General features: G+C 44.5%; 1 protein-coding gene across 1 annotated transcript in view; it reads right to left on the bottom strand.

Annotated features, from left to right (window-relative positions):
* Positions 1-18,423, bottom strand: part of LOC139760561 (uncharacterized) — a 93,845-nt gene extending 75,422 nt beyond the window's left edge. Inside the window, 2 exon segments of the mRNA XM_071683905.1 lie at positions 13,319-13,565; positions 13,568-18,423. Coding sequence (XP_071540006.1) covers positions 13,319-13,565; positions 13,568-17,428 — 4,108 coding nt within the window. The 5' untranslated portion in view covers positions 17,429-18,423.
* Between the last annotated feature and the right edge of the window lie 8,871 nt (positions 18,424-27,294).

Genomic DNA, 27,294 nt, shown 5'->3' with positions numbered 1-27,294 from the left:
TGGAATTTCATCAAATGCCTTCAGAAAACTAAGTGACACCACCTGTTTTACTTTCAACACACATATGTTCATTGTATCGTATCACAAAGGAAATCAAGCACATCTTTTGTGAGACATGAGAACGACTTCGTTGAAGATCATGAACGAGTTCGTCAATGACACGACACGAACGACTTGGCGCAAAGGAAGGACAACACGTACGTCTTTCCTTCCATCCCCTTCGCGGAACTCGCCGTGGTACTGGGGGATAAGCAGAGCGAACTGTGTGAGTGCAATTTTTTGGGTCCGTTTCGTTGACCTCACTCTGCTACATAAAAAAAAGCTGGGCTGGAAAAACTTGGGTCCCAAGCTAGGGTTAGGGTGTGATTGTGTGGGGTGAGACTTAACCTAGATTATTGTTGTGGGGATTTGTCATGGGGCGTAACCTGGATTATTGGTGTGGGGCGTGACCTGGATTATTGGTGTGGGGCGTGGTCTGGATCATTGGTGTGGGGCGTGGTCTGGATTATTGGCGTGGGGAGTGACCTGGATTATTGGTGTGGGGCGTGACCTGGATTTTTGGTCTGGGGCGTGACCTGGATTATTGGTGTGGGGCGTGGTCTGGATCATTGGTGTGGGGCGTGGTCTGGATTATTGGTGTGGGGCGTGGTCTGGATTATTGGTGTGGGGCGTGGTCTGGATTATTGGTGTGGGGCGTGACCTGGGTTATTGGTGTGAGGCGTGACCTGGATTACTGGTGGGGAGGTGTAAGCTGGACAGGGTGGGTGAGGTCTGACCTGGATTGATTAAGTGAGACGTGTCCTGGATCAGTGGTGGGGAAGGCGTGGCCTAGATCGGTGGTGTGGGGCGTGACCTTGGTCAGTATAGTAGGATGGGGCTTGACCTGAGTCACTGATGCGGGGCCTTGACCTAAGTCACAGAGGCGAAATGCGACCTGGGTCAGTCGAGCTGGCTTGACCTGAGTCACTGATGCGGGGCCTTGGCCTAAGTCACAAAGGCAAAACGCGACCTGAGTCAATCGAGCTGGCTTGCCTGTGTCAGCCATCGCCGACACACACACACACACACACACACACACACACACACACACACACACACACACACACACACACATAGGAATTACTGCCCTGAATCTCAGCTTTAGGTCAGGTAACGAAGGCTGATTTGATATCCGAAGAAGAATTATGTCGATGTGTTGACTCAAAAATGTTGCTTGCTAGTTAAGAATTCCTTGATGTTATTTTTTTTCTATCTCCAGAAACGTTGATTTGTTGATCAAGAATCATTTTTCGTGGTCAACAAGCAGTTTGTTTCGCATCTTCAGGAGGAAAGAAAATTAACGTAGTGGGTTGTAAAACTCCTGAGATCTCCACAAACAGATATAATTCTCCTCTTCTGTGAAACGTTGACGCTGGCTGAAAAAAAAAAAAACACTTCTGTTAGTTAAGAAACGTTTGAAAATGTTTGATTTCTCGTTCCGATCGCGAAGGCGTTAATCAAAAACGTTTTTTAAAAGGCGTATGCCGTATTATTTTCGTTCTCTCAAATTCGCTTACGCTTTTTTTTTTCGCCTTTGAATGCCTGTCTTACATAAACTACCATGTTTACTCACTCTTGTGATGGATTAATAATTCACGCTGATTTCAGAGGTGTGTTTTCATGCTCTCCGTTTATCCCCCAGTTTTCCATTTCAGCTTATATCCAGTGATCGTTAGTTCATTGACTGGGATGACGCGGGGAAATCACGACTTAACACGGAATTAACGTCGATTGCTCGAATAGAGACTCTCTCTCTCTCTCTCTCTCTCTCTCTCTCTCTCTCTCTCTCTCTCTCTCTCTCTCTCTCTCTCTCTCTCAACCCCCTTCGGGTATAGCGACCTGTCCTTTGACTTGACCTTCAGTGGTCAAGGTTCAAGGTCAAGCCATCGTCGCCAAAGGATATAGTCGTGTTCAGGAAGGTTGAACAAAAGATGTGTTTACATTTTCGATGAATTCAGGGGCTCAGATATTCATTTCCTGTCAGAAATGGATCTCACGACGTATTCCAACAGAAAACGGAATTCGTATTCAAAACCATCACGACAAGGAATATGGCAATTTGACATACGCAGATGTTATCGTTTTGAGAGCATAGTCACCACAACAATAGGAATGAAACATTATGAAAGAAAAAAGACTTAACTCTATGGAGAAAATAATCAAGGGAGTATTTTTTTTTACTCATACGTGGATTTATTTATATTTTTTTCCCCCTCACTAGCGACATGTGGCATCAATCCTCTCCCTCAAAACATCACCCGATTTCTCGCGTCTCTCTACTCCAGTTCCAGTTCTTTGATTATGTGGCGATTCGTTTACTCGCTTTTGTGGTGGCCTGATCCACTAAAGGAATTTAATGAGGAGGCATGACAAAGGGATGAATGAGGAGGCGCTGATGAAAAGATATGAATGAATAGAGGGCTGGTGTGGAGGCGACGGGAGAGGGAGAGAGAGAGAGTCAAAACTTGTAGGTGTGCAGACACCAGAGGACTTGGAGGGGTTGCACGAAGAATCATATAGTCTTCTGATACCAGTCATAGAAATATACTCACATCCACTCACAGATGAATTTTCATGACGCCATCTATGGAGGTATGTATGACGACACTCGTAATGTATAGAGCAATCTCGAATAGTCTTTTTCGTATTGTCATGTTCATATATATATGTACATATGTCGGTCTTATTTTATTAATCTAAATGTGGTGTATGGTATTTAATTCAATGGCTTATCTGAACGTAAGTACGCTAAATCATGACGGGTCTTGCTAAGAAAACGTTTACTTCAACAACTAAATGTCCAGAATTGAAGGCGCTTCGCTAGACCAAGGCTACCCTTCGAAAACCTTAGAGCTCGTCTTCCGTAAACTAAGGTTTTCGAAGAGGTGCTTCGATAGTCGTAGAAGCCCTTTCGAAACCTTCCTTTTCGGCACTTCAGGGTTTCGGAGCGATTCGTCACTGGTCCATGCATTGCCATTAGACACCACGGAGTCGTTTCCCTAACTCAAAAGGTTCCGCTTCCGACCCCCCTGTGAACCCTGTGCGACGTGCGAGAGGCTCGTTACGATGACACTTAATGGTCGAGTCTCTCTCTCTCTCTCTCTCTCTCTCTCTCTCTCTCTCTCTCTCTCTCTCTCTCTCTCTCTCTCTCTCTCTCTCTCCCCTTCTCTTCTTGTGGAGCGCAGGGGGGATGTCACAAAGTCATCCTTTATATTCTTCTCTCTTCTTTGGTGGACAGACTTATTGCCTCTAACCTCACAATGTTCATTGTAACTCGGCTCTCGTAATTCTGCTTCCCTCTTTGTTGCCCTTCCATTGGATCTTCTCTGTTGGTTCTTCTGTGCTTAAGTGAAGTGACCAGTGTGAAGAAGCGTATTGTAGATATGTGTGAATGTTTGTGCATTTATGTGTATGTTTATATGTATTTGTGAGTGTGTTTTTATACGTCTATGTGTGTATATAGGTTATGTAAGTTGTGTGTCTTCCTTCGTGCCTTAAGGTGTAAGTAAATAAACCGTTATTTTAGGATTGAATATGAAAAATATAGAAAATTATAGTATGGAGGTGGGCAAAATATTGTACAATTCCCAGTATCTTATCGTGATAATTCAAAGATAATGAAAAGAAAATCATGTCAAGGTATATCTCCTACCACACTTGGGTCTCTTCTTCTTATTATATATCTTTAGATCTTATAAACATCCACAAGTAATTGGAGGGGTAGGGGGTTATTATTTTAGCCATGGTGTGAACAGCTTCTTATCACGTCGAAAAAAAAACCCTACAAGGTTAGTGTGTCGTGACCCACATCTTCACGAGCGCCAAGTATCATAATTAATTATGTAGCCTCAGGACTCCCTCTTATGGAGCTCCTGCAACTGTAAGGCTGCCAGATATACAGCAGGAGCGAGGAGATGTGGACTCCCAAAGTGAGAAGTTTTTTGTTTGGACGAGGTTGTATTCCTGTCGTTCAATGAAAACGGGTTTGCAAGCTCCCGAAATGCTCACATTAATCCATACTGTATTATATTTTTTTATTATTTTTCTGTCTCATCTTTCAACCGAGATTGACCACGATTAGGGGCATAGATATGCCTGTCCCATATCGGCTGCTGTGACACACACACACACACACACACACACACACACACACACACCACCCGCCTGGACTGGCTACCAGCGAGAAGACCCTCTGCCAGTGCGTCCTCACCTCTTCACACCTCACGTAGTGTTCACCGGTCAAACCTCCCCCCTGGCCAGTGGTGCGCACGGAGAACGTGACTTCCTGCGTCCTCCCTACCACCACCACCACCTCTCTCTCTCTCTCTCTCTCTCTCTCTCTCTCTCTCTCTCTCTCTCTCTCTCTCTCTCTCTCTCTCTCTCTCTCTCTCTCTTTCGTTCCCACCAGCTTCACTCGCCTGTTCCCCCCCCCACCTCCCTCCCCTCCCTTCCATTTCAACATGTCTCTCTTTCTGTGATGTCTCAACGCTCCCTCTCCTTCACTCCTACTCTGCTCTCCCTTCCTTTCTCCCTCTCCCCTCCCTCCGTTTCTCCCCTTTCTCTCTTTTCCCCATTCCCTCTCCCTTCCACCTTCCATCTAGGTAGTACTACCGGCTAACCATCGGTAGGAGGAGTGACGGCAGCAAGGTAAACCGTTACAGTGGCTGTCAAGTTCCTTTTCCTGACTGACTGTGTTGTGTTTTCTTTCTGCCTCACCCGCACGTAGGTTGCTGGCAGTCTGTCCAGAAATACACACACACACACACACACACACACACACACACACACACACTCACACTCACACACACACACACACGCACACACACACACACACACACACTCACCTCCTCCATCTCATCCATAACACTGGACAACACGTAACTCACATGACCCCTTTATCCTCCGTCTTAGATATTCCGACATGAAGCGCTGCGCAGTAGAACAGGTTACGTTCTACACCTTCTGCGCCTCCTGTTCCTCTCTCTCTCTACCCACTTCCCACCACCGACAGTACACCCCGTCACACCAAAGTGCACGTGCCAAGTTCCTACCAGTCCGCACTACGTAAACCCCCCAGCGTTACGTAAGCCTTCACTTCAGGGACGGTCGCACGTGAGGTAATCATAAACACGTTGACGGGAATATCACGTGTGTGTGGTTTCTGCAAGTCAGTAGCCATCCTGGGAGATGAACGATAACCTGACGTTAAGTTAACGGGACGTAGATGTTACGACATGGTTGGGGGATGGGGCGGCGTGGGTGGGTTGGGTTAGGAAAGGGTGAGAAGGTTAGATTGTGGGTGATCATGATGACGGTAGCAACACGCGTTATTGTGTGAGACTTGAAACACGTATGTAGGGGTCTGGTGTCTCCATGTCTCTAGTACCATGAGCTTGCTATACGATACCCCTGGGGCGTAAGGATGTAAAGACATAATGACATTAGTGGTTTGTTAAGTGCTATGAGGTCATTTGATCAAGATACTTGTGTTTCTCAGCATGAAGCACTTGAGCTGATTCAACGACAGAAGTCTTAGTGTTAGCCAGGGGTATATGTTGACATGGTCTACTTGGGAGGACAGATACAGGCAGTTACCAGGGTGTGAGGGAGGTACAGATACAGGCAGTTAGTTACTAGGGTATGTGGGGAGTACAGATACAGGTAAGTTACTAGGGTGTGAGGCGAGGTATGTGTTCTGTTTGTTTACATTCCGTGTGACGTCTGCCGAAGCTCTCTTTCCCAACCCAAGGCCATCCAACCCTCCCTCTCCTCTCCCCATCTCCTCTCCCAATTTTTCTCCCCCTGCCACCCCTGTTTCTCCCTAGATGGACAATTCGGTGAATCTTCTCCATATGTTTTGACAACAACCACCCCAGAACAGTCACCTATATTTACGAGATTTTTAAAGGCTGTCAGAGTAGACATACAATTTAACACGTGATGAAATCAGTAGGGGAATGCATTTCGTCCCTTTAGACTAAAATGATCTTTCCTCAGGTGACAACTTTTTGAAATATATATGGAAGGAAATGATAAAATTAACCTTTGCAAATATTCTTCACTAAAGCCCTTTGCTTATACGTCGAGGTTAATCCACGTACATGACTTCAGCCTCTTTAGAAAGCGGTAAGAATAAGTCTCATACCTAGATTACAGATAAAATCTACATCCATGTTATAATATAAGGACAGCAGTCTCTCAAAAACTCTTCTGCGCAGCGAAGCTTACTATGTTACGAGTATTCCTCAACTGCTTTGTCCTTTTCTTGATTCAAATGCTACAGTCGCAGGATATCAACTGTGAACAACATTGGTTAGGTATGTCCAATTACTGCCATGGGAAGTCGCACACGTTAAACTCTTACGTGTTACATAAACACATGACGAGAGAATCTAGAAAAGAGTGTGTGCGTCCTTACCTCTCTCCCTCCACACACACACACACACACACACACACACACACACACACACACACACACACACACACGTACAGACATCAGGTTCATCCTTCAGTCACCGAAAAACTCTGTGCGGGACTCATCCTGCACCACGCACCATCGCCACCATAAAGACTCTATTATTCTGAGTCTCTCACACGTAAACCAATAGTGACAGGTTCCATCTCCCCTTAGATTCAATAGTGGCGACGGAACGACCAAGCCCAGGATTTCACCTGGGGATCCAACACGACAGTGAAGGGAAATATCTAGGGCTGTCGTGGAGTTAGGGAAGGGAGGAAGGATTGCTCTTACTGGCGAGGGTCTGTTGTGCTGGAGGTAAACTTTCTCTTTACGAGAATCATTCATTACTCGCAGGTGCCACAAGTCTCCAGGGGAAACTTAATGAAGGAAATTCAAGAAGATTCGTAGCACGGGGGAAAAAAAAAATATAGTTTCTCGTATGAGTCACCTTGACCTCTACAGTGACCTTCTTTACTGCTAAGGTCAAGAAGGTTGAGCAATGATGTATAATTAACTAAAACTTCGTACGTAAGAGCGAATATCGTACAGTCATTTTTCGTATTTTCATCACCATCTCGCGTTCTAAAATACGCCTTTCGTAAGCTGTATGTTCGCCTTAATGTGAACAGTAATTAGCCTTACACTTTTTTTCCCAAAATTTCGTCCTAAAGTACTCGTGTAAGTAAGCAGTTTTTTCTCTCTCTCTCTCTCTCTCTCTCTCTCTCTCTCTCTCTCTCTCTCTCTCTCTCTCTCTCTCTCTCTCTCTCTCTCTCTTGCCGGGAACACTTATCATTACCATTTTGGTTTTTAACTTTACAAAAGAAGAAAAAAAAACTGTTCGTCCATGAAAGTGGAAAGCCAATCACATTTCCAGCCTCTCCCAGTGACAAAGAAATCCGGAATATTTTATTATTTGTCCTCCTCGCCGCTCAGCCGAGAGAAAAAAAAAAAAAAAGGATGAATTTCAGATCGTCGACATCAGAAATCCCATTTTGATTACAGAGGGGTGAATCCTAATTCCATTAATTGGATTTGGGCTGAGAGAGAGAGAGAGAGAGAGAGAGAGAGAGAGAGAGAGAGAGAGAGAGAGAGAGAGAGAGAGAGAGAGAGAGACTCTCCTATGAGTACCTGCAATAGTAGTTTTCATCAGGCATATTGACGCGTATCAGTCGCCGCGAGAGAGAGAGAGAGAGAGAGAGAGAGAGAGAGAGAGAGAGAGAGAGAGAGAGAGAGAGAGAGAGAGTCTCCTATGAGTACCTGCAATAGTAGTTTTCATCAGGCATATTGACGCGTATCAGTCGCCGCGAGAGAGAGAGAGAGAGAGAGAGAGAGAGAGAGAGAGAGAGAGAGAGAGAGAGAGAGAGAGAGTCCTGCAGATATTTTGAAACGATTTCTAATAAAAACAAATGACGTTCACTGGACTTAGTAGGATTCCATGTTTAAAGCTCCCAAGTTACCGCTAATTAATCTTTTCGAAATTTGTGCAGATTCTCCTGTCCGATTCTATTTCTTTGGAAGCACATTTTGAGTAAAGCGTCTATACAAGGGAGTGGAAAGTTAGTTACTATTCGGATATAGATTTCTTCCCGGTACAGTGATAAGTGTTGCTGACTGTGAATCACCTATTTGTATATCGCGGAGAAGGGAGTCTTACACTCTTGAGGGGCCCCATTTTCTTTTTAATTTTCTCTACCGTGAGACAGCTTTTTAAGATTCTGTATCCGGCGATTTCCTTATACAATTTCTTCCATTCATCCTCCACTCTTGTACTACTTAGGTCCTCGTTTGTATCTTTTCTAACAAGTCTTTTGTTTGATTTCATGGTTTGGCATCTGACTAGTCTATCTCTGTGTCTTCTGAGGACTGTTCAGTATCTACATCATCAAGCTGGTTTAAAAACTAGAAGTTTGTGATCAGGTCACCCCTCACTCACTTTTCTTCCCCGTTGGGCAAATATAAGGTCTCTTAGACTTTCCCCGTAACTCAGTTTCCTCAATTCTGGTACCATGTTTTTTGCCCACCTCTGGACAGTCACTAGTAGTTCTTTTTTGCCTTCTTTAAGTACATGTATTCTAGTTTTTGCCTCGATTTGGATGTGAAGAGCTGGCAGAAAGTTTCCCTTACCCATATACTTGAATATCATTCTAATATTTGCCAGCAGAAAGATTGTCCCCTTTACTCTTTATGTGGGAGTTTGGTGTCGATGTATACTCCCGAAGTCTCCCTCTCGAACATATTCCTGCAGATTCTCTCTCGCTGTATGATTATTCATATCGTTACCCTCTTTCGCTGTGTCCTTTAGTCGATGCGGTCCTCTTTGCTTGCCACTTGCCTCGCGACTTTGGCATCCCCCCCACATGTAGTAGTCCAATCCTTCTGCCGAAATCATTCGCGATGGTCCCAGAACACGAACACACCCCCTTGCGGAACGCTACTCCTGACCTCCGTAGAGTTAGTGACGACGGCGCAGTGAACCAGGATCACAATTCACTGTCAGGTCCCCTCCCTGGCCTGTGTTCCTGTATATATTTTTTAAGCCCCAGATACACATGGGCTGCTGGAATTCACTCCACAAAAGCACACACCCCCTCTCCATCTGACCGACGCCTAACTCACACGGCTTTCTGCTCTCAATGGTTAATTTTCTTACGGGGAGCCCTACGCGCTAGCCCCGCTTGACATGACAGGCAATCGTAGGTTAGTAGGTAAGTGCTCTCTCTCTCTCTCTCTCTCTCTCTCTCTCTCTCTCTCTCTCTCTCTCTCTCTCTCTCTCTCTCTCTCTCTCCTCAACGAAGGAAAATATCAACATTCTAGCCTATATATATATATATATATATATATATATATATATATATATATATATATATATATATATATATATATATACCCCTTGCTGTAAAACGTACCCTTGTTACGTGGCGACGTTTAGGGTAATCTACGACAGCATTCTACTCCCAGCTAACAGGGGAATTTGTTTTCCATACGGGCGATAGGGTATGGCTGGGAGACAGTAAGAATGAAATAAAGAGAGACAGAAAGACTGACTGAGAGAGGGAAGACAGACAGAAACAAGGTCGTATTTCATAGCAAGGAAGAAATGTACCCTCGCCGGGGACTCGCGTATTATTTACCTTTTGCAATAAATGCATCAGGATAGGATTGCTCAGTGCTGGTGCCAGGGAGAGAGAGAGAGAGAGAGAGAGAGAGAGAGAGAGAGAGAGAGAGAGAGAGAGAGAGACTTACACAGAGACATCTGTGTAACATACACACTCTCTCTAACACCAGAGAGAGAGAGAGAGAGAGAGAGAGAGAGAGAGAGAGAGAGAGAGGAGAGACATAATTAAGTTACTCGAGTCACAGCCGGTGCTGTATAGGAAAAATATGGTGGGAGAGGAATTTCTATTGTCCCTTCCCATTTCTTTCCCATCCCCCTTCCTGTCACTCGCACCAAACTCTTCCATTTCCGCTGACTCTTACTTCATTTTCTACTTCTTCTTCTTGTTCCCGGCATCATCGTACAGTATGGGCTAATAAGAGACTCTCAAGGAATATCTCCACTTTCTGAGAGAGAGAGAGAGAGAGAGAGAGAGAGAGAGAGAGAGAGAGAGAGAGAGAGAGAGAGCATTAATCATGTATAACATTTTCGCGCCACTATCCTTTTGCAGATTCGTCATCTTTCATTATACCTGTATTACCCCCCCAATCTCAGTACTGACGCCAACCTCACCCCTGGACCTCACGAATTCACTGGAACCTCACTCATCTCATCCCAGTGATTCTCATACTCTCTCTCTCTCTCTCTCTCTCTCTCTCTCTCTCTCTCTCTCTCTCTCTCTCTCTCTCTCTCTCTCTCTCTCTCTCTCTCTCTCTCTATTTTCCCCATTCCAGTATTGCACTTGATCCCCTTCCCACATACTATTCCGTCTCCATCTGTCGCCTCTCTCATCCTGTTCCACACCCTCCACCTCTCTCTGTCCCATACACACACACACACACACACACACACACACACACACACACACACACACACCCGCACATACACACACACGTGGACGCGTTCAGCACCCAACCTCTCCACAACCTCAGCCCTCGCCACACCAACCACAACAAGGCTATTCAAAAGCACTTTACTAAATAAACATTCAGAATGGAAGGACTCGTTGCCGGGGAAGAGAACTGCTTCATATTTTGTCACCGTAATTTCAAAAGCGTGATACACTAGTGCGTGTGTTTCTCTCTCTCTCTCTCTCTCTCTCTCTCTCTCTCTCTCTCTCTCTCTCTCTCTCTCTCTCTCTCTCTCTCTCTCTCTCTCTCTCTCTCTCTCTCCTTGGTGTTTGTCCCGTCTCCTCTCCCCCTCCCGCAGGAGCGTCTCCCCACCCGTGGACACGAGCAGTTCTTCCCTCAGAGCCATCGAGGCAAGGTAGGACCGTACATGCACTGAGGATACGTGTGTGTATATATATGGTCTCCTTGAAATATCTCGAAAGATTTACTATTGTTGGCCACCATAACTTTACGTTCACAGCCTTATTGTCTTTAAGCAGGGGGATAGACCCAAAGTCCAAAATAAACACCTAACCAGCGAGCCACCCAGCCATGCCTCATCTACCTGACACCCATCTGTCATAACACAGGTGTTCACGTAATAACTTGAGCCATCTCCACCTGATTCATATCATCGTCAACGCTATGATTAGATTTTCGCCTCCAGATGTGATGTTTCTGGAGGGAAGTGTGTGTATGGAACGTTGCCTCGCCTGAGTTTTAAGATGTCTATGTGGTGTGGAGTATCACCGAAAGGGAAAGAGATGTTTAGATGAATTACAGAATGATACGATAAAAGATAATAGTGATAATGAGTAGTATTAGTAGTAGTAGTAGTTGTAGTGCTGGTGATGTTTTTTAACATTAGAGAAAGTATGATAGAAATGAATGTGATGATCAAAGGATAACAGGAAAAGTAGTAGTAATAATAATGATAATCATATCAATATTAATAATAATGATAATAATAATAATAATAATAATAATAATGATAATAATAATAATAATGATAATAATAATAATAATAATAAGATAATAATAATAATGATAATAATGGTAATGATAATTATAACAATAATGATGATATAATGATTGATAATAAGAATAATGATAATAGTAATGATAATGATAATAATAATAATAATAATGATAATGATGATAATAATAATGATAATAATGATAACAATGATAATAATAATAATAATAATAATAATAATAATAATAATAATAATAGTAACGATAATAATGATAATGATAATAATAATGATTATGATAATAATAATAATAATGATGATAATATCAATGATAACAATAACTATGGTAATTATAATGATTATCCCTATAAACAAAGGCCATACATGCCATGAGATCAAGTGTAATCTTAGAATTATCTTGAACACCAGAATAAGGTCCTCAAGTCTATGGAGTGGTGATTATAACTTAACACTGACGGCCATCATGACCCCTGTAGTTAATAGACCTTCGGACCTAAAAGAAACAAACAGCCATTTTCAATGATACATTTTGCGGAGTTTACGTATATCAAAGTGTGTTTGCGTTCGAGTAACCTTCACCTCCAAGCATTGGTTCTACAGTTTAATGTGTCGCTTGTGCCATGGTATAGACTTACAGAAAACGAGAACCTGGCGTTAGGCGTGTCTTTGGGCAAGTTGTCTGTCCAATTTTGTTTTTCTTTGACATTTGGTATCACGAATCAGCACCAAAGATGAAACGAGCGTCAAAAAACTGCCGATATCATTACAGTGGAATCCACTGTAGTTTCTGCATCGTTTCTAGAGCTTCTGAACCTTTACGAAATCGTAATCAGGTATGATAAAGTTCTCGTGGTTGGGGAAGGTTGCTCGACACGGGATATGTCACTGAAGGAATGAGACATCCCGTAAGCTAGGCCAGTTTAGTATAGTCTCACCCACACATACACCTATACTTCTTGTGTGTGTGTGTGTGTGTGTGTGTGTGTGTGTGTGTTGCCGGGCTCCGCCTGCTAGTGGTTAGTGAGAAGTGTCCTTCAGCAAGGTTATATTATCGTCACTGGACGGAAATGAGTGCAATATTTTCAAGGACCTTTTCACTCCAAAGGAATCCATCATTTTCCTGTTCCTTAGTGAAGCTCAGATTCGAAGCTTCAGGAGCCCTGTGGAAGGGGTGGGGTGTCGACGTATATATATATATATATATATATATATATATATATATATATATATATATATATATATATATATATATATGTTTTGAGGAATGACGTTTCTCTGACGTTTGGTCATAGGATGCCATGTAGCCATCGCAGATGTATTTGAAATTTACTCAAATATGTATATCACGTCAGCCAAATTGTCTCTGAACGGTTCAAAATCTTAAGGACGAGTGGACATACGTGGAGGAATGAACGCACAGACATACATTGATGGAAATGTGGACTTGAACGGACTATGTGAGGTTCAATGACGGACGAATGGACGTACAAAGTCATGGTATACATAACCTCTGCTGGAATCATCATTACTTTAGAAATTTACTTGTCTAACCATTATAACATGAGCGGGAGTCCCAGCAACATTAATCTCCCTACCTCTTACAACGAAAGAACTTCAGCCAGTTTAATGTCTACCGCCTTAGCAACGATGTCAACGGAACAGAGAACTGAACTTGATATTCAATCAACTCTGACAAGCTGCCCGAACCATCTATGACGAAAGGAAGAGGAATCTAAATCACGTGGAATGTGTATATGTCAAGGATTCAGCCAGTACTCACCGGTGCACACTTCCTCGTCCTTGACGTCGGCTACGGTTGGGGTAGGTTGGGGCGTGCTTGGGCTGGACCCATACCCAGAATCCGCAGACTGACAAGCGCTCAGCTTCGGGTCCTGACCTATCGAACCCGTTGTTTCCTTTGTGCTTGAGGCCATCTGGTCTCTATCACTATATGTCGGCTCTTTCTCGACGGGAAGCTGTTCCTCTGGTTCAGAGGGTTTGGCGGGTAGAGGAGAGGGACTCTTGGACTTGGAGTTTTCTCAGTGCCTGCAGGTTTTGGCTTCATGAGCCTCTTAGGTTTCTCGACTTTCTTTCTGACGGTGTTGTCATCGTCAGACGAGGAGGAGGAGGAAGAGACAGATCTGGAACGCGTGGGTCTCTGCTTCCTGAGAGGGCGTCCCCGCGTTTCCTGCTCACCCTCACCCCCTTCATCTGGCTGGCTACTCAGCGCAGGCTTCTTGACTAACTTCTTGAGTTTCGTCTCAGAAACTTTCTCCTCCTTCTTTTCTATCTTATCGTCATCTCTTGGCTTAAGCTCAGCTTTTCCATCTTTCTTACCAATGTTATCGTCTTCTTTCGGCTTCGCTGGTTTCCTGAGAGCACTTCTAGCCTGTAGAAACTGATCACCCTGATTAGGTGGAACCAGAGGAGCAACTGGTCTTTTCCAGACCTTTTTAGTTGGTGCCGCTGTGGTAACTGCTTGCTCTTGTTTATCATTAGTCGGCGCTGCTGGGGTCTGCTTGATGGGTCTCTTCAGTATATTGCGTGCATTGAAAAGCTCATTACCGATGGTCTTCTGCGGCTCAGGAGGTGGCGCAACCTGACGAGGTCTCTTGAATGCCTTCTTCGCCGCTGGTGCATCTGATGACGTCTGTGTATCTTTCATGACCTCGATTTTCTTCAAGGTTTGCTCGTGATTCACCTTTCTCATATCTTCTTGTTTTTCTCCACATTCCTCGGTTTTTCCTGTTGCTGTAGGTACGTCCTTCACGTCTTCGGGTTTCGGTTTTTGCTCCACTTCTTTCTGTGATTCTTCTAATTCGGTCGCTTTCTTTTTCTCTAATGGTCGAGCAGCTTCAGTTATTTTTGTCGGTATTCCAGATGGTTTTTCACTTGCTTTTACCTCTTTCTTCCCTTCAACTTTCGTTACATGGGTTTCTATAGGTGGCTTTATTTCCTTGGTGGAAATTTTCTCTCCTTCTGTCTCCTTTGATATCTCTACCGATTTTTCTCCTTTTCCTTCGTCGTTTACCTTTCCTTCATCATCATGCTTGGAGACTGTGGAAACGGAACGAGTTTCCTCAAGGCCTTTGTCAGTATCTTTGCTATCCTTAGTACCTCCTACTTTGACAACTATCTCATCTTCAGAGGTCCTATCGAGATGTGGTGCTTCAGACTCTTTACTTGTCGCGAATTGAAATAAGACATCACTTGTTGGTTTTCCTGTAGTATTTCGTCCCTTGTCATCGCCAACTGAAGATTCTTCGTGTCCAGGGCATTCATCTTCTTTCCTGGAAACAGACTTTCTGGTTTCGACGGCGGGTATCGAGTCTTGTTGATGATAGGAAGTTTGAGTTGTGTGCTCCGTCGCGCCGGTTCTACTGCTAAACTTTTTCTTCATATCAGTTGTGACGTCTGAGTGAAAGAGGTCTTGAGATTTTGAGACTTCTTGCGAGGCGGACTGTGTCTGAAGAACTGACTCTGATGGAGGAGGAGCCACTTCAGAACCGCTCGCCGGAGAGACTTCTGAAAATGTCTCCTCAACAGCTACTTGCTTCTTCGTTTTCTTGAGTTTCGGTATCTTCGTACTAGATAGACCCTTTTCGTTACCTGGTAGTTTCGAGCTATTTCCCTCAAGCTCTGACTTTCTATTCTCTGGTTCTTTTAGATTTTGTGTCGATTTTGTTGTCTCAGACATCACGCTGGTCAGCACAAGGTCAGGTGACAAAAGAGAACTCTCGACTTTCTCCTCGGGTTTTAAACTGAGTTTCGCTTTTGCCTGTTCCTTTCCACCTTTTACTGATTTTTGTTTACTGTCTTCGGGTCCAGATTTTCTTCTCTCGAGTTCTGGCTTGCCAGTTGGTACCGGCGATTTCAATTTTGTTTTCGTTTTGCTTTCTGGTGTCGAGATGTTGAAAAGAAGGTCGGATGTGAGGAGAGAACTTGTGTTTTTCTTTTTGTCCTTTGAGGTAGATTTTCTTTCTTCTCTTTCATCAGTTGCAAGTTTGGGCGTAAGTTTTTCAACTTCGGATATTCTGCTGTCTGCCTCCTTTTGATATGCTGCCGATGTCTTCAATTTTATTGTATTTTCATTTCGTGGAGTCTCGCTGTTCAACACAAGGTCGGCTGATAAGAGCGAAGAGATATCGGCTGTTTTCGTAGGACTATCAGACAGAGCTGTAGAATTCGAGAATTTCGTCGTCTTCTCTAGGTCACCGTCTCGTTTCTCTCTGCTCTGGGTGGAGACAGGATCAGTTATATCCTTATGTCCCTTGTAAGAAAGTTTACTAACACCAAATTCGTCAGACTGTATAACTTTCTCCTGCGTGTTCTTCTTGTCGCTCTTGGTATCATTAATCACAAGATCTGGCGTGAGAAGCGAGACTTTTTCTTTTTCGCTTACGTTTTCTGAGGCTAAGGTCTTTTCAACAGCAGGTTCAGCACTAGTTTGTTCTTGCTGACCTTTAGTCGACTTTTTGGATTTGCGAGAATTTTTGGCTGAAGATCTTTTCTTGCTCGGACTTTTGGTGGATTCCTGCTGCTTGACGAATCTCTTCAGCTGGCCAACGATGGCTTTGCCTTTACCTTCACCCGTTGAGACTGTTGTGCCTGCACTTTCGTCTTTGTCTTTATTCACGCCATCCGAAGTACCATCATCTCCCTTCACTAGTTTCTCCATTTCTTCGTCAGATTCTATGTCGACATCGGGGTGCAAGACGGCCGCGTATATGGCATCCTGAACCTCCTCCCAGCTCTCCAGTTCCCTCTTGTTCGCCGCCGTAGTCGTCGCCCGGAGAAGTCTTGTAGCTGCATCATCGTTTTTTTCCTCCTCGCAGGAACTTGGCGCACTTTTTACTGCTCCAGAGGCCTCGAGAGAGTCCTTGGGCGAAGTCTGGGAAGTTAGTGGGTCTTGCGGGACGACGCTGGCGGTTGTCCTGGAAACAGTTGAGGAACTCGGAAGGGGCGGGCGAGCTGCTGTTGCTACCGCGGGAGGCTTCTCTTTCGGCGGGTCAGCAGCATCAAGCTGGAATCTTTTCGTCGGTTCGTTGACGCGAGGTGTGGGCTTTTTCTCTGGCACCCGATATTTTTCCATAAGCCTCTGGGCGATGGTCTGAAGGGTTTTATTCTTTATGACAAAGGGATCCTGGGGTTCGTCCTTCTCTCGCTTGATCGTCAGGCGAACCACCTGTCGATTCCTGGAGATTAAACCTTCGTCTTCATTATTCGGGTCAGGCTTGTGCCATTTAGCTGTTTTCGGTTTTTCCGTTGTGTTTATGTCTCTCGTGTCTATCTCCCGCGGTCGAGTCTCTTTCCCTTTATTTATCCGTGCGAGGTATTGATTGACGTAATTCGACTGACCCCCGGATTTCCCTGCATATTTGCGTACCACTGGCTCAGAGACTGCGATTGTTTCTTCCTTCGCTGTAGGAAGGTTATAGTCAAAATTCTTGGGTCTGGAGGCCGTGTAGAGTGCGTTCAGGCCTGTGGATTCCGGCGTGTTGCGGCTTTTCAGGAAGCTGGTTGTGCCTCCCGTCAGAAAGCTCGAAGTAGAGGGCGACTTTTTAAGCATCGTGTCCACACCCGAACTCCTGGTCTCAGGCAAGTTGTCGCTGGAACTGTATCTTTTTAACTGGTACCCTGTTTGAGCTGTAGGTGTGTACTTTGGGGCCAGGTAACTGCTGGCAGGACCGTCCTCGGGGATGGTGTACTTCGATTTGAAGTAAGAGGCAAAATTGTCCTCCCTGTTGTTCGCCGTTCCTCTGATGTCTGCTGAGGAGTATTTGCTACCGCCGTATACATACTCCAGCAGAGGAATGCTGGTGCTGCTGCTGCTCCTGACGTAACTGCGGTTAACATAACCACTTTGGCCGTAGGTTGGCGACACAGGCATTGTGGCAAGGTGTTGTGGGTGTGACGTGAACGGAATAATACACTGTCGAACGCACTCTTGAGTGAAATGCTCTATACGTTGCGGAACGGAACGGAACGGAACGGAAAGAAAAAAGAAAGAATGAACACTACCTTAGCTTACTGTGAATATCTTACGACGTGACACATGCGCATAGCTTTCTAGGCTGGGAATCACAGGCACAGCATAGTTTAACGTGCATGAAGAGTTTCTGGCGCGGCACACATCATGATCCTGTATGTAGGGGTCATATGTGGGGCAGGGTGTCTTGGGTCGCAGGTGTGTTTTGACAGGTGTGCAGAGTGTACTCATCACCTGTTCTACACATGGTCACCTGTTGACTCCGGCTGTATTTTGTCACGAATTAATTTCTTTCTTTTTTTTTCAGTTAGCTTTCGTATTTTCTATTCACATATACGTGATACACGATCGACCTTCGGTGAAATTAGATTAATGCAAACTTGTCAAGGTTTTCGATCATCTAGGACACCACAACACGTGAGTAATGCTTTTCTTAGCTGAGTATATCCGTCGCTGGTATGTTTCACTATCCACAACTCCGTTTGACCTCCCTGTTTAAGTACCCGCTGATATTTCCATCAAAACAACGAAACAATTACTTTCATTCATAGGTTCGCCAATGTATTCACTCGGCATTCGCCCTTATTTCAGAGTATCGTACCTGCTCTTTTTTTTTTCCTTTGATAACTTCATTTCTTAATTCATTTCTCCTCACTCCACCTTAAACTTTTCTTTCACTCCTTTGCTTCGCTGTGGTTGGTATGGTACGTCGCCGGCCACGGCCACACTTCCCCCACCACAATATCCTGGGCTCGAGAGGAACACCCTACCCTCACACCACCACGACCCGCGACTCTATGGGCACACTCCGTCCCCACAACCACTAAGGCACACGCCTGCTGCCCCACACGCCCACACGCCAACTCACCCCCCACGCCTCTGACACCTCAACAGTTTCGGGGAGGGAGGGGGGCACAAAGGGGAGGGGCAAGCTGATAGTGCCACTGCGGGGTTAGGGGAGGGGTAACAAGTGGAGGGCGGGAGGAGGAGGAGAGGTCGGGACAGGGTCTGGCTTGGCATGGTTCGAAGTTGGACGACACCAGTGAAGTTCTTCAAGAGTCGGTGCCAGCGGATGAAAATAGTCCCGGGATGTGACAGGTGAGAGGATACGAGAGGCTCCTGAGTGGGGTTTTGGAGCGGAAGGCAAGGTGGAGTGGGATGTAATTGGCAGCCTGGGCTTTGTGGAGTAGAATTTAATTGGCAGCCAGGGTTTTGTAGTAAGGGATGTAATTGGCAGGTAGGGGTTTGTGGTGTGGGATGTAATTGGCAGCCTGGGGTTTGTGGAGTGGGATGATGGACTGTGAGAAGTGGTAGGGGTTTCTCGGTTGAGAATCATTAACTGTAGAATGGTGGATTTTGGTGTGGAATAGCGAGTTATGCAAATTGCTGGTAGGCAGTGGAGGAGAACTGTAGAGTTATTGAGAGGAGTACGAGCAGCAGACTTGACAGTAGAACTGTTAACAAAAGCATAAGTGTGTGCAGTAAGGTATCGAGCAAGGAGGGACACTAAAGAGGTCTAGAGCGCAATGGAGGAGTATTATGTAGTGGAATGCGGGGCTGTGGATAGAGCGTAGGGTTGTAGAGCGTAAAACAAGACTATGGAGGGAAATCTAGAGGACTAGGGAGTTTAGAGTAGGACCGTAGAGTGGAGTAAAGAGTTATGGAGTGAAGTGCTGGGGTGTGGAATGGATGGAGTGAAGTGCTGGGTTGTGGAGTGGATGGAGTGAAGTGCTGGGGTGTGGAGTGGATTCTAGGGCTGTGGATTGATACGTAGGGATGTGGAGGGGAGAGCAGGGCTCTCGAATGGAATGAAGAGTCGTGGAGAGGAGTGTGAGGCCGAAAAGTCAAGTTTTCAGATACGGAATGCAATACTGAGCTTTGAGGAAGGCTATGGAGTGAAGTGCCCGATTATAGAGTGGAGTTCAGCTGAAGCTTGAAAGACATGGATGTGAGGCGAGTGAAAGTTTGTGGAGCACAGCGTAAAGATATGAAGTGGAGCGTATGATTGCAGAACAGACTGCCTGGCCTTGGAGTGGAAACATGGGATTTGGAGGGAAGGTTAGAGCTACGGAGTGGAATGCAGAGCTTTGGAGTGGAGTGCAGGGTCATGAGGGTCAGTGCAAGGCTCTAGAGTTGGTCTATGGAGGGAAGTGTAAGGCAGTTGAGTGAAGGAGAGCAATGCTAGATGGAGTGTAGGGGTATAAAGAGAGTGGAGAGCAGTGACTATAGCGTGGACTGATAATAGTGGAGTGAAATCCCGGTTAGGGAGTGAATTCATGGTTGTGGAGTGGAGTGAGAGGCTGTGGAGTGGGCCTCAAGACGGAGAAATATAATGTAGGGCTACAGGGTGTGGAGTAGGGGTAAAGGCGTGTTTGCTGTGGGTGATAACCGTGGGGGTGGAATGCAAGGCTGTGGTGTGGGCTGACACCTGTGGGCAGGAATGTAAACACGACAAATGATAGCAGACATCTTGGCTGTGACAGCGACGGGTGGCTGTTACTGATATATACGTTCAGCAAAAAGTGGCACTATAAACTTCAGGGACAAAAATATATTTAATGGCCTCTGTCCTGGGCAGAGATCCCAGCGAGGGAGACGCGAAATGTAGTCGTTTTAGAAGGAGGTTTCCTTATCTAGAAGTTCACTTTTGGTCGACGGTCCGCAAGAGTGAAGATTGAGATCGTCCTTCAGGTGGGTTAAGCAGGTCGCTGCTAGGGATGGGATGTTACGTTAGGGATGTTACGTCAACCACTCCTGTTGCTTAGCTCTCTCGTATGGCTTCCTCTTCAATAATGTTTGCTTCAACATAGAGTCGTGAGGGAAGATTGTCTTAAGTCTGAGGCTGTTAATGTCCTAAGAGTCCATGGCACTACTAGTGCCTCGGGCCCATCCAACATTCCAGACAACAAACTCTAGTGTTATGATCTGTTACCTAACAGTATATGTATATATATTTTCTCTGAACGAGTCAACTGCTGTGATTCTCATTACACTCGCCTTGTGAGAATATGAGGACGTGTGGGTCCACTCAGTAACGGAAGCTGGCCTGTGACCCCACGTCCTCACACGAATATAATAAACTTTGGAAGTAGGTGGTTTGTTGAGGAGATTCCGTAACTTGTGATGTTTCATGGTTCCCTGAAAAAGAAAAAAATACCCCTTGGCGATAGAGGAAGGTTGGAGAGCCCCCTTATATAATCAAGCAGATTCTTGACGTGAACTTCCCAAAGGCTTGGACGAAACCTTTTCAAGGATAGATTACATATAGATGAATCACAGTGTGTGAGGTAGGGAGGGAGTGTAGGGTGGCCGCTGAAGTTACCAAGGCCAGTGTAAAGGGTTTTAATGAAATCCTAGAAAAGTGTGAGTGGCGTTGGGATTGGCAGTAAAGTTTTAGAACACCGGCACGAGTACGAGGCGGGAGGGTGGAGAACTTACAAGAAATTCTAGAATGCTGGGAAGTGAACAGAAAATGGAGTGCTGTATACCCTGCTACAGCAACACCCCCTCGCCACGGTGTCTGTTGGACCCAGGCCAACAGAGGATGGTGGGTGGGTGGGAGAGAGAGAGAGAGAGAGAGAGAGAGAGAGAGAGAGAAGAAGAAGAAGAAGAAGAAAAAGAAGAGGCGGCAAGCTGACAGACAAATGGGAAGAGGGAAGGATATATAGGCACAGAAAGGAGAGAGACAAAAATTTACTGTGAGAGAGAGAGAGAGAGAGAGAGAGAGAGAGAGAGAGAGAGAGAGAGAGAGTGAGAGTGAAGGCAAGAGGGAAATGGACAGAAAGAACAAGAGGCGAGCAAGACACAAAAAAAAAAAATTGAGTCAGGGGCGAAGTGGGGAGGGATGAGAGAGCGCGGAGGAAAGTCAATCTTCACAATAATAACAAGAAAGTATTATATAACTGTGGCCTGAAATGTTGACAATTTTGTTTGGAATTTACACCACCAGAGGGCAGCGTCTGCCTTCCTTCTCCCCCGCCTCTGGACGCTCGGCCGTTTTATTTTTATTTTATTTTCATAACCAGTTGTTTGTTACAGGATGTATATCTTTGTGTTGGCAAAATATGCCACTATGTTTCTTTCTGCTTTTTCCTTTCTAATAAATCATACATGATCCTTCTCTTCTCACTTATGTTAGCTTTGCGAAAATATCCTTTTTTCCTTTGCAGCGTATATATATATATATATATATATATATATATATATATATATATATATATATATATATATATAATTTTCCAAAAGAAGGAACAGAGAAGACGGCCAGGTGAGGATATTTCCTCAAAGGCCCAGTCCTCTGTTCTTAACGCTACCTCGCTGTCGCGGGAAATGGCGGATAGTATAAAAAAAAAAAAAAAAAAATATATATATATATATATATATATATATATATATATGGGAGACTTGAAATAAATTGTTCTAAGGGCTTATGATTATTGAGAGATGCTTTCTACAGTGAAACGAGAATTTATGTCACATCCGATCACATCCGTTCATACACGAATGTAGGCAATCAAATACACAAGAACACGAGGACAAATACACGCATTAATATATCTACATAAACAGTACTGCATAACGTATCCTCACAAATTTACATGCCTCCACCATTCACCAAATGAATACATACAAGCGCAAACCACACAGGTACAAAAATGACAGACGTACACCTGCAATACATACAAACAAGATCAAACAACCTGTGACTCTAGTCCAAGATTCGCAAAAGAACACTCCAGCCAATTAACTGTGTTACCACATGACTCTATGTCCCATTCTTTGATATAGCCAGAGATGAGATACATATAATAGTGTGTTTCCTTTGTGTCTTTCATTCTCAGTACATTCAGGTGATAAGTGGTGTTAATGAAAATGTATCATTATATTATGATTATTATTATCATCATTATCATTATTGTTATTTTCATTCTTATTATTATCATTATTATTATTATTATTATTAGTAGTAGTAGTAGTAGTAGTAGTAGTAGTAGTAGTAGAAGGAGTAATGGGAACGTTGGTGATGGAGGCAAAGGGTGAAGTGCCAACAGGTAGTAATGAAGTGAGAAGGAGATGGAGTGAGTGTTTTGATGGACTGTTGAATGTGTTTGATGACAGGATGGCAGATATTGGTTGTTTGGATCGGGATGGTACGCGAAGTGAGACAGTCATGGAGAGTGGTTTGGTGAACAGAGAAGAGGTGGTGAAAGCCTTACTAAGTTTAAATATGGCAAGGCGGCTGGAGTAGATGGTTTTGCATATGAAATTTTAGAAAAAGGTGATGATTGTGTTTTTAATTGGATAGTTAAGATTTTCAGTGTATGTATGATCATGATGAGGTGCCAGAGAACTGGCGGAATGCGCGTATAGTAACTCTGTAGAAAGGAAAGGAGATAAAGATGAGTGTTTAAACTACGGAGTTATAAGTTTGTTACGAGTACCTGATAACTTGTACGGGAGAGTAGTGATTGAGGGGGTCAAGACATGTACTGAGTATAAGATCGGGGGATAAGCATTGTGGTGTCAGAGAATGAACATGCAGGAGGGTGAAAGGCGTGCAAGGGATTGAGTGGAGTGATATGGTGTACAGGGGTCGAGGTGCTGTCAGTGAACTGAAGCAGAGCACGTGAAGCGGCCGGGCTAAGCCCTAGAAAGGTCTATGGGGGCTTGATTATGGATAGGAAGCTGTTGTTCTGGTGCATTACAGATGACAGTTCGAGAATGGATGTGAGCGAATGCATCCTTTCCTTGTCTGTTCCTGGGGCTACGTCGCTAAAGCACGAAACGACGAATCAAGTATAAAGAAGAAAAGAAAATTGCCATTGTTATTATTCTTATCATTGTGTGCTGTTATATATGGACGTCATTTTCCCTGCTATTGCAGGGAACGGTTGGTACGTACATATGTAATTTTCATTCTTACATCAGTGTCCCCTATTTTTCTGTTTGTTAGCTGAGACATTACGGGCAGCTGACACCCAAATCAAAGCCATCCCATTAACGATATATATATATATATATATATATATATATATATATATATATATATATATATATATATCAGCTTGAATCAGGTATCCATTTCATCGATCAACCCCAAAACGGGTGGATAAACAGCTGGGTTGACTGTGCGCCGGCTTACGTAACCAGGATTCGAACCAATGCGCTCGACCTTGGGCCGCCCGTGAATGCGTCACGGTCCGCTACACCACTGGAGTCCATAAACTTGAATATACCGCTTATCCCCATCAATAGCTAGCTTCTGGCTGTCTGCTGCCTTGTTCTGTGGATAACGTTTCTCTTTCCCGAGTGGTCAGCCACGACAGATCCAGAGATCAAATCTGTCTAGTTTCAAACTGACTGGCGTCCCACTCCCTCCCTCCCTCATACGTTTGGGAGGCGTTTATAAAGTCTTTCTCAGACATTGTTCACCTCAGTGTGACTGACAAGCAATCTCTCCCGGAAAATGTATATGAATATATATATATATATATATATATATATATATATATATATATATATATATGTGTGTGTGTGTGTGTGTGTATGTGCAACACACACGCCAGGTAATATCTGTGGAATTTTTGAACCGTTTTGATCTAGGATGAAATATTCTGTAAAGGTGCCAGCTCCAGGCCCTAGAATCACCATGTTCTTCATCGTAGCCTCAATAAAACATGTCCAACTCCTTTTCGCCACTACCAACCCGTCTGTGTTGATTATGGATCAGAGCAACACGCTTTGTGCAAATATAAACTGTCTAAACGCGCCGGTTGCTTACAGCAAACCCAGAGACAAAAAAGAGTAAATTTATAAGATCCAGAAGGGCAGCTGCCAAGTCGTTCGACCACTAGGCTTCGTATGAGGACACCAACTGGTTCGCATTGATTCGAATCACCATCAGAAGCTTCGCCTCACATGGACTACTCTGAAGTTCGGGCGTGCGCCAAGTCTGGTAAAGGCAAAAATAAAGTTGAAGTAGCACGAATAAATCTGAAGGGTTACGGGAGGATGTAAGTCTGACAGTTGGGAAGCCTAATAAATATTGTTGCAAGCGACGACGGCTTCTTCCCCCAACCCATTGTTTTCGTTGGCCTGCTGGCTGACTTTTCTTGTTCTCCGTCTGTCTTGGAGTTCCTTTTTGCCTCGTGGAGCAAATTCTGTTGACCTGACTCGCGCATCATGATATAACAGCTTTCAAACTGCTCGCATCAGCGGCTCTGACGATTCACTATTTTTTTCCCCCCTCAGCTTTCTTGACAAACGAGGAAATCCAACATGGCCGCCAAGCCTCTTGATGTTGATGTATTCACCAGGTCTTCGCCTGGTTCTTGGTCTTTTCACACTGCCTCCTGAGGATATACACCGTCCGCCTGGCCCTGAACCTTATTGCAATGGCCACTGAGAATACACTCTGGTTGACTAGATAGAAAAGAAAGAATACGTAATCTTGACCAGTTGGTGATGTTTGACACAGTCTGCACAGCGATGTTGAGATAATTCAAAGCGCAGATACTGGTGGCATTATATAAGAGTTGAGAACAATAACATTAGAGTTCTAATATCAAGAACCAGGCCCCTAACACTCGCCATTAACTTGGTCATTATTGCTTAGTGGGACAGCAGACTGCTCGTGCAGTAAACCAGCTAAAAAAGCAGTGGTGTTGATGACAAATACTAAGGTACGCGCGCGCGCGCGCTAGAGAGTGAAGGTTGTCGCAGCCGTGGCTTTGGCAGCACTCCTCATGCAGCAGAGCCTTGAACTATTATTACACAGCTACTGTATATGAACATCTTATAGACTGGCCATTACTCCTGGTGCTGCTGCTGCTACCCAGACATTCATTCAGCCTCGTAGGGGCGGTAAGAGACTGAGGGAGACAGAGGCGTGAAGACATTGTTGCGTTTAGGGAGAGGGAGAAAAAATGCTTTATTTATATAGACAGATAAACGGATAGACATAGAGGTGTATAGACTAATGAAGAGACATAGACAAGACAAACGTGGTGTATAGCAACAGACAAAGACGACGAAGAAAATGAGACTCTTGACACAGACAAACAAGTGGAGATGGAGTGGATGGTACACTTACAAAGAAGAATTTTAAACTTACAAAGACGTAGTAAAATGTTTACCCACAAACAAGTAACATACCGAACTGAAAAATATGCAGAATTTCCAGAAATGTAAACATGAATTGACAGAAAATGTTCAGGAATGCAGCAGAATGACAGAGAGAGAGAGAGAGAGAGAGAGAGAGAGAGAGAGAGAGAGAGAGAGAGAGAGAGAGGAAAAAAAAATATTCCCCCAACAAGAACGCAAGCAGCAACAACGCCAATTAGAGTAGCCAGATGCCTCACATTCGCCATGTTGTGATGCTGTGTGTACACCAGCAGTTGGGTCCCGGACCCCTCGCGTGGCCTGGGCTCTTCCTCCATTCCCAATCCATATTCGGTTTACTCCTCTGCTCAATAAGTCACCCCACTACAGGAGACCTAACTCCATTACAGAGGAGGTAACTCCACTACGCAAGACTTTGTAACAGGATAAAAAAAGTTAGCTCCACAACAGAAGACATTTCTCCACCACAGAAAAAGCTTCTACGGAAATAATTCTATACTTCGGCTAGTAGTCATAGAGAGGCGACTCCACTACAGAATACGTGCTACGTGCTTTGTCTCTCCTCCACAAAGGGAGGGATCACAGTTTCAACACAGAGGAGATGATCCACCACCCCTCCATGGAAGGGCTTGATGTCTCATTATTCCACCACAGACAAGCTACTCCGCCACTCCTCAACACAAAAGCTACTCCATTAAAGAGTAATGAAGATGTTCCTTACCACCACCACAGACGATCTATTCCGCCATATCTGTAGAGGAAAAGATATAAACTCTCCACCAATTGTACCACAGAAGGTAAATTCTACCACTCCCTCACAGAAGAATTCCATTAGGCCACGACAGCTTGGTTAGTCTTAGTTGAATTGGAAAGTGGAAGATGGACGGAGGAAGATGAGGAGGAGAAGGAGAGGGAAGAGGTAAAGGAGGGAGATAGAACAACACAAAAGGATAAAGAGGGGAATATAGAAACAGGGTATAGGTAAACATAAGGGGTATTGAGGAAGATTCATTAACGAGATGGCTGCTGAATTTAAATGAGAGAGTATGGGTGAGAAGGTCTGTCGAGCACATAGCTAAACAATAGAGAGAGAGAGAGAGAGAGAGAGAGAGAGAGAGAGAGAGAGAGAGAGAGAGAGAGAGAGAGAGAATATATATGAAGAAAGAAAATTGAAGGAGGAGCGACAGAAAGAAAAGCGGGAAATTGAAAAGATAGAGAGAAATAAAGAGGTCTTTCTCCTCCTACTATTGGCCTTTGACCCCTGACGCTTGCGTGAACTCAGTCAGTGAGAGGATTCTGGTTTACAGTCCCGAGGGAGGAACATATGAGAATATCCGTAGACGTACATGCACCTGGAACCCTTATCAAGGCTACCTCATTCACTATATGTATACAACCTCGCCTGAGCCAGGTACCCATTCTGTCGACCAGGATTCGAACCTATGCCCTCGACAATGGGCGGACCGTGAATGCATCACGGTTAGGAACGCTAACCGCTATACTACGGGAGGTGTCAACTTAGAAACAATGCTCTTATGTTAATTGTGTTTGGCTGGCTAAAGTGTCCTCCATGCTTAGAGCGAACTGTATTGTATGGCTCTACACTCACGACAGACGATCATCTTCCCAAATTAAAACTTATTCAC

The sequence above is a fragment of the Panulirus ornatus genome, chromosome 37 (genome assembly GCF_036320965.1).
Source record: "Panulirus ornatus isolate Po-2019 chromosome 37, ASM3632096v1, whole genome shotgun sequence".
In the NCBI taxonomy this organism is placed as follows: Eukaryota; Metazoa; Arthropoda; class Malacostraca; order Decapoda; family Palinuridae; genus Panulirus; species Panulirus ornatus.
Note: the sequence above shows the minus strand (reverse complement) of the source record. Positions and strands in the feature narration are given on the sequence as shown.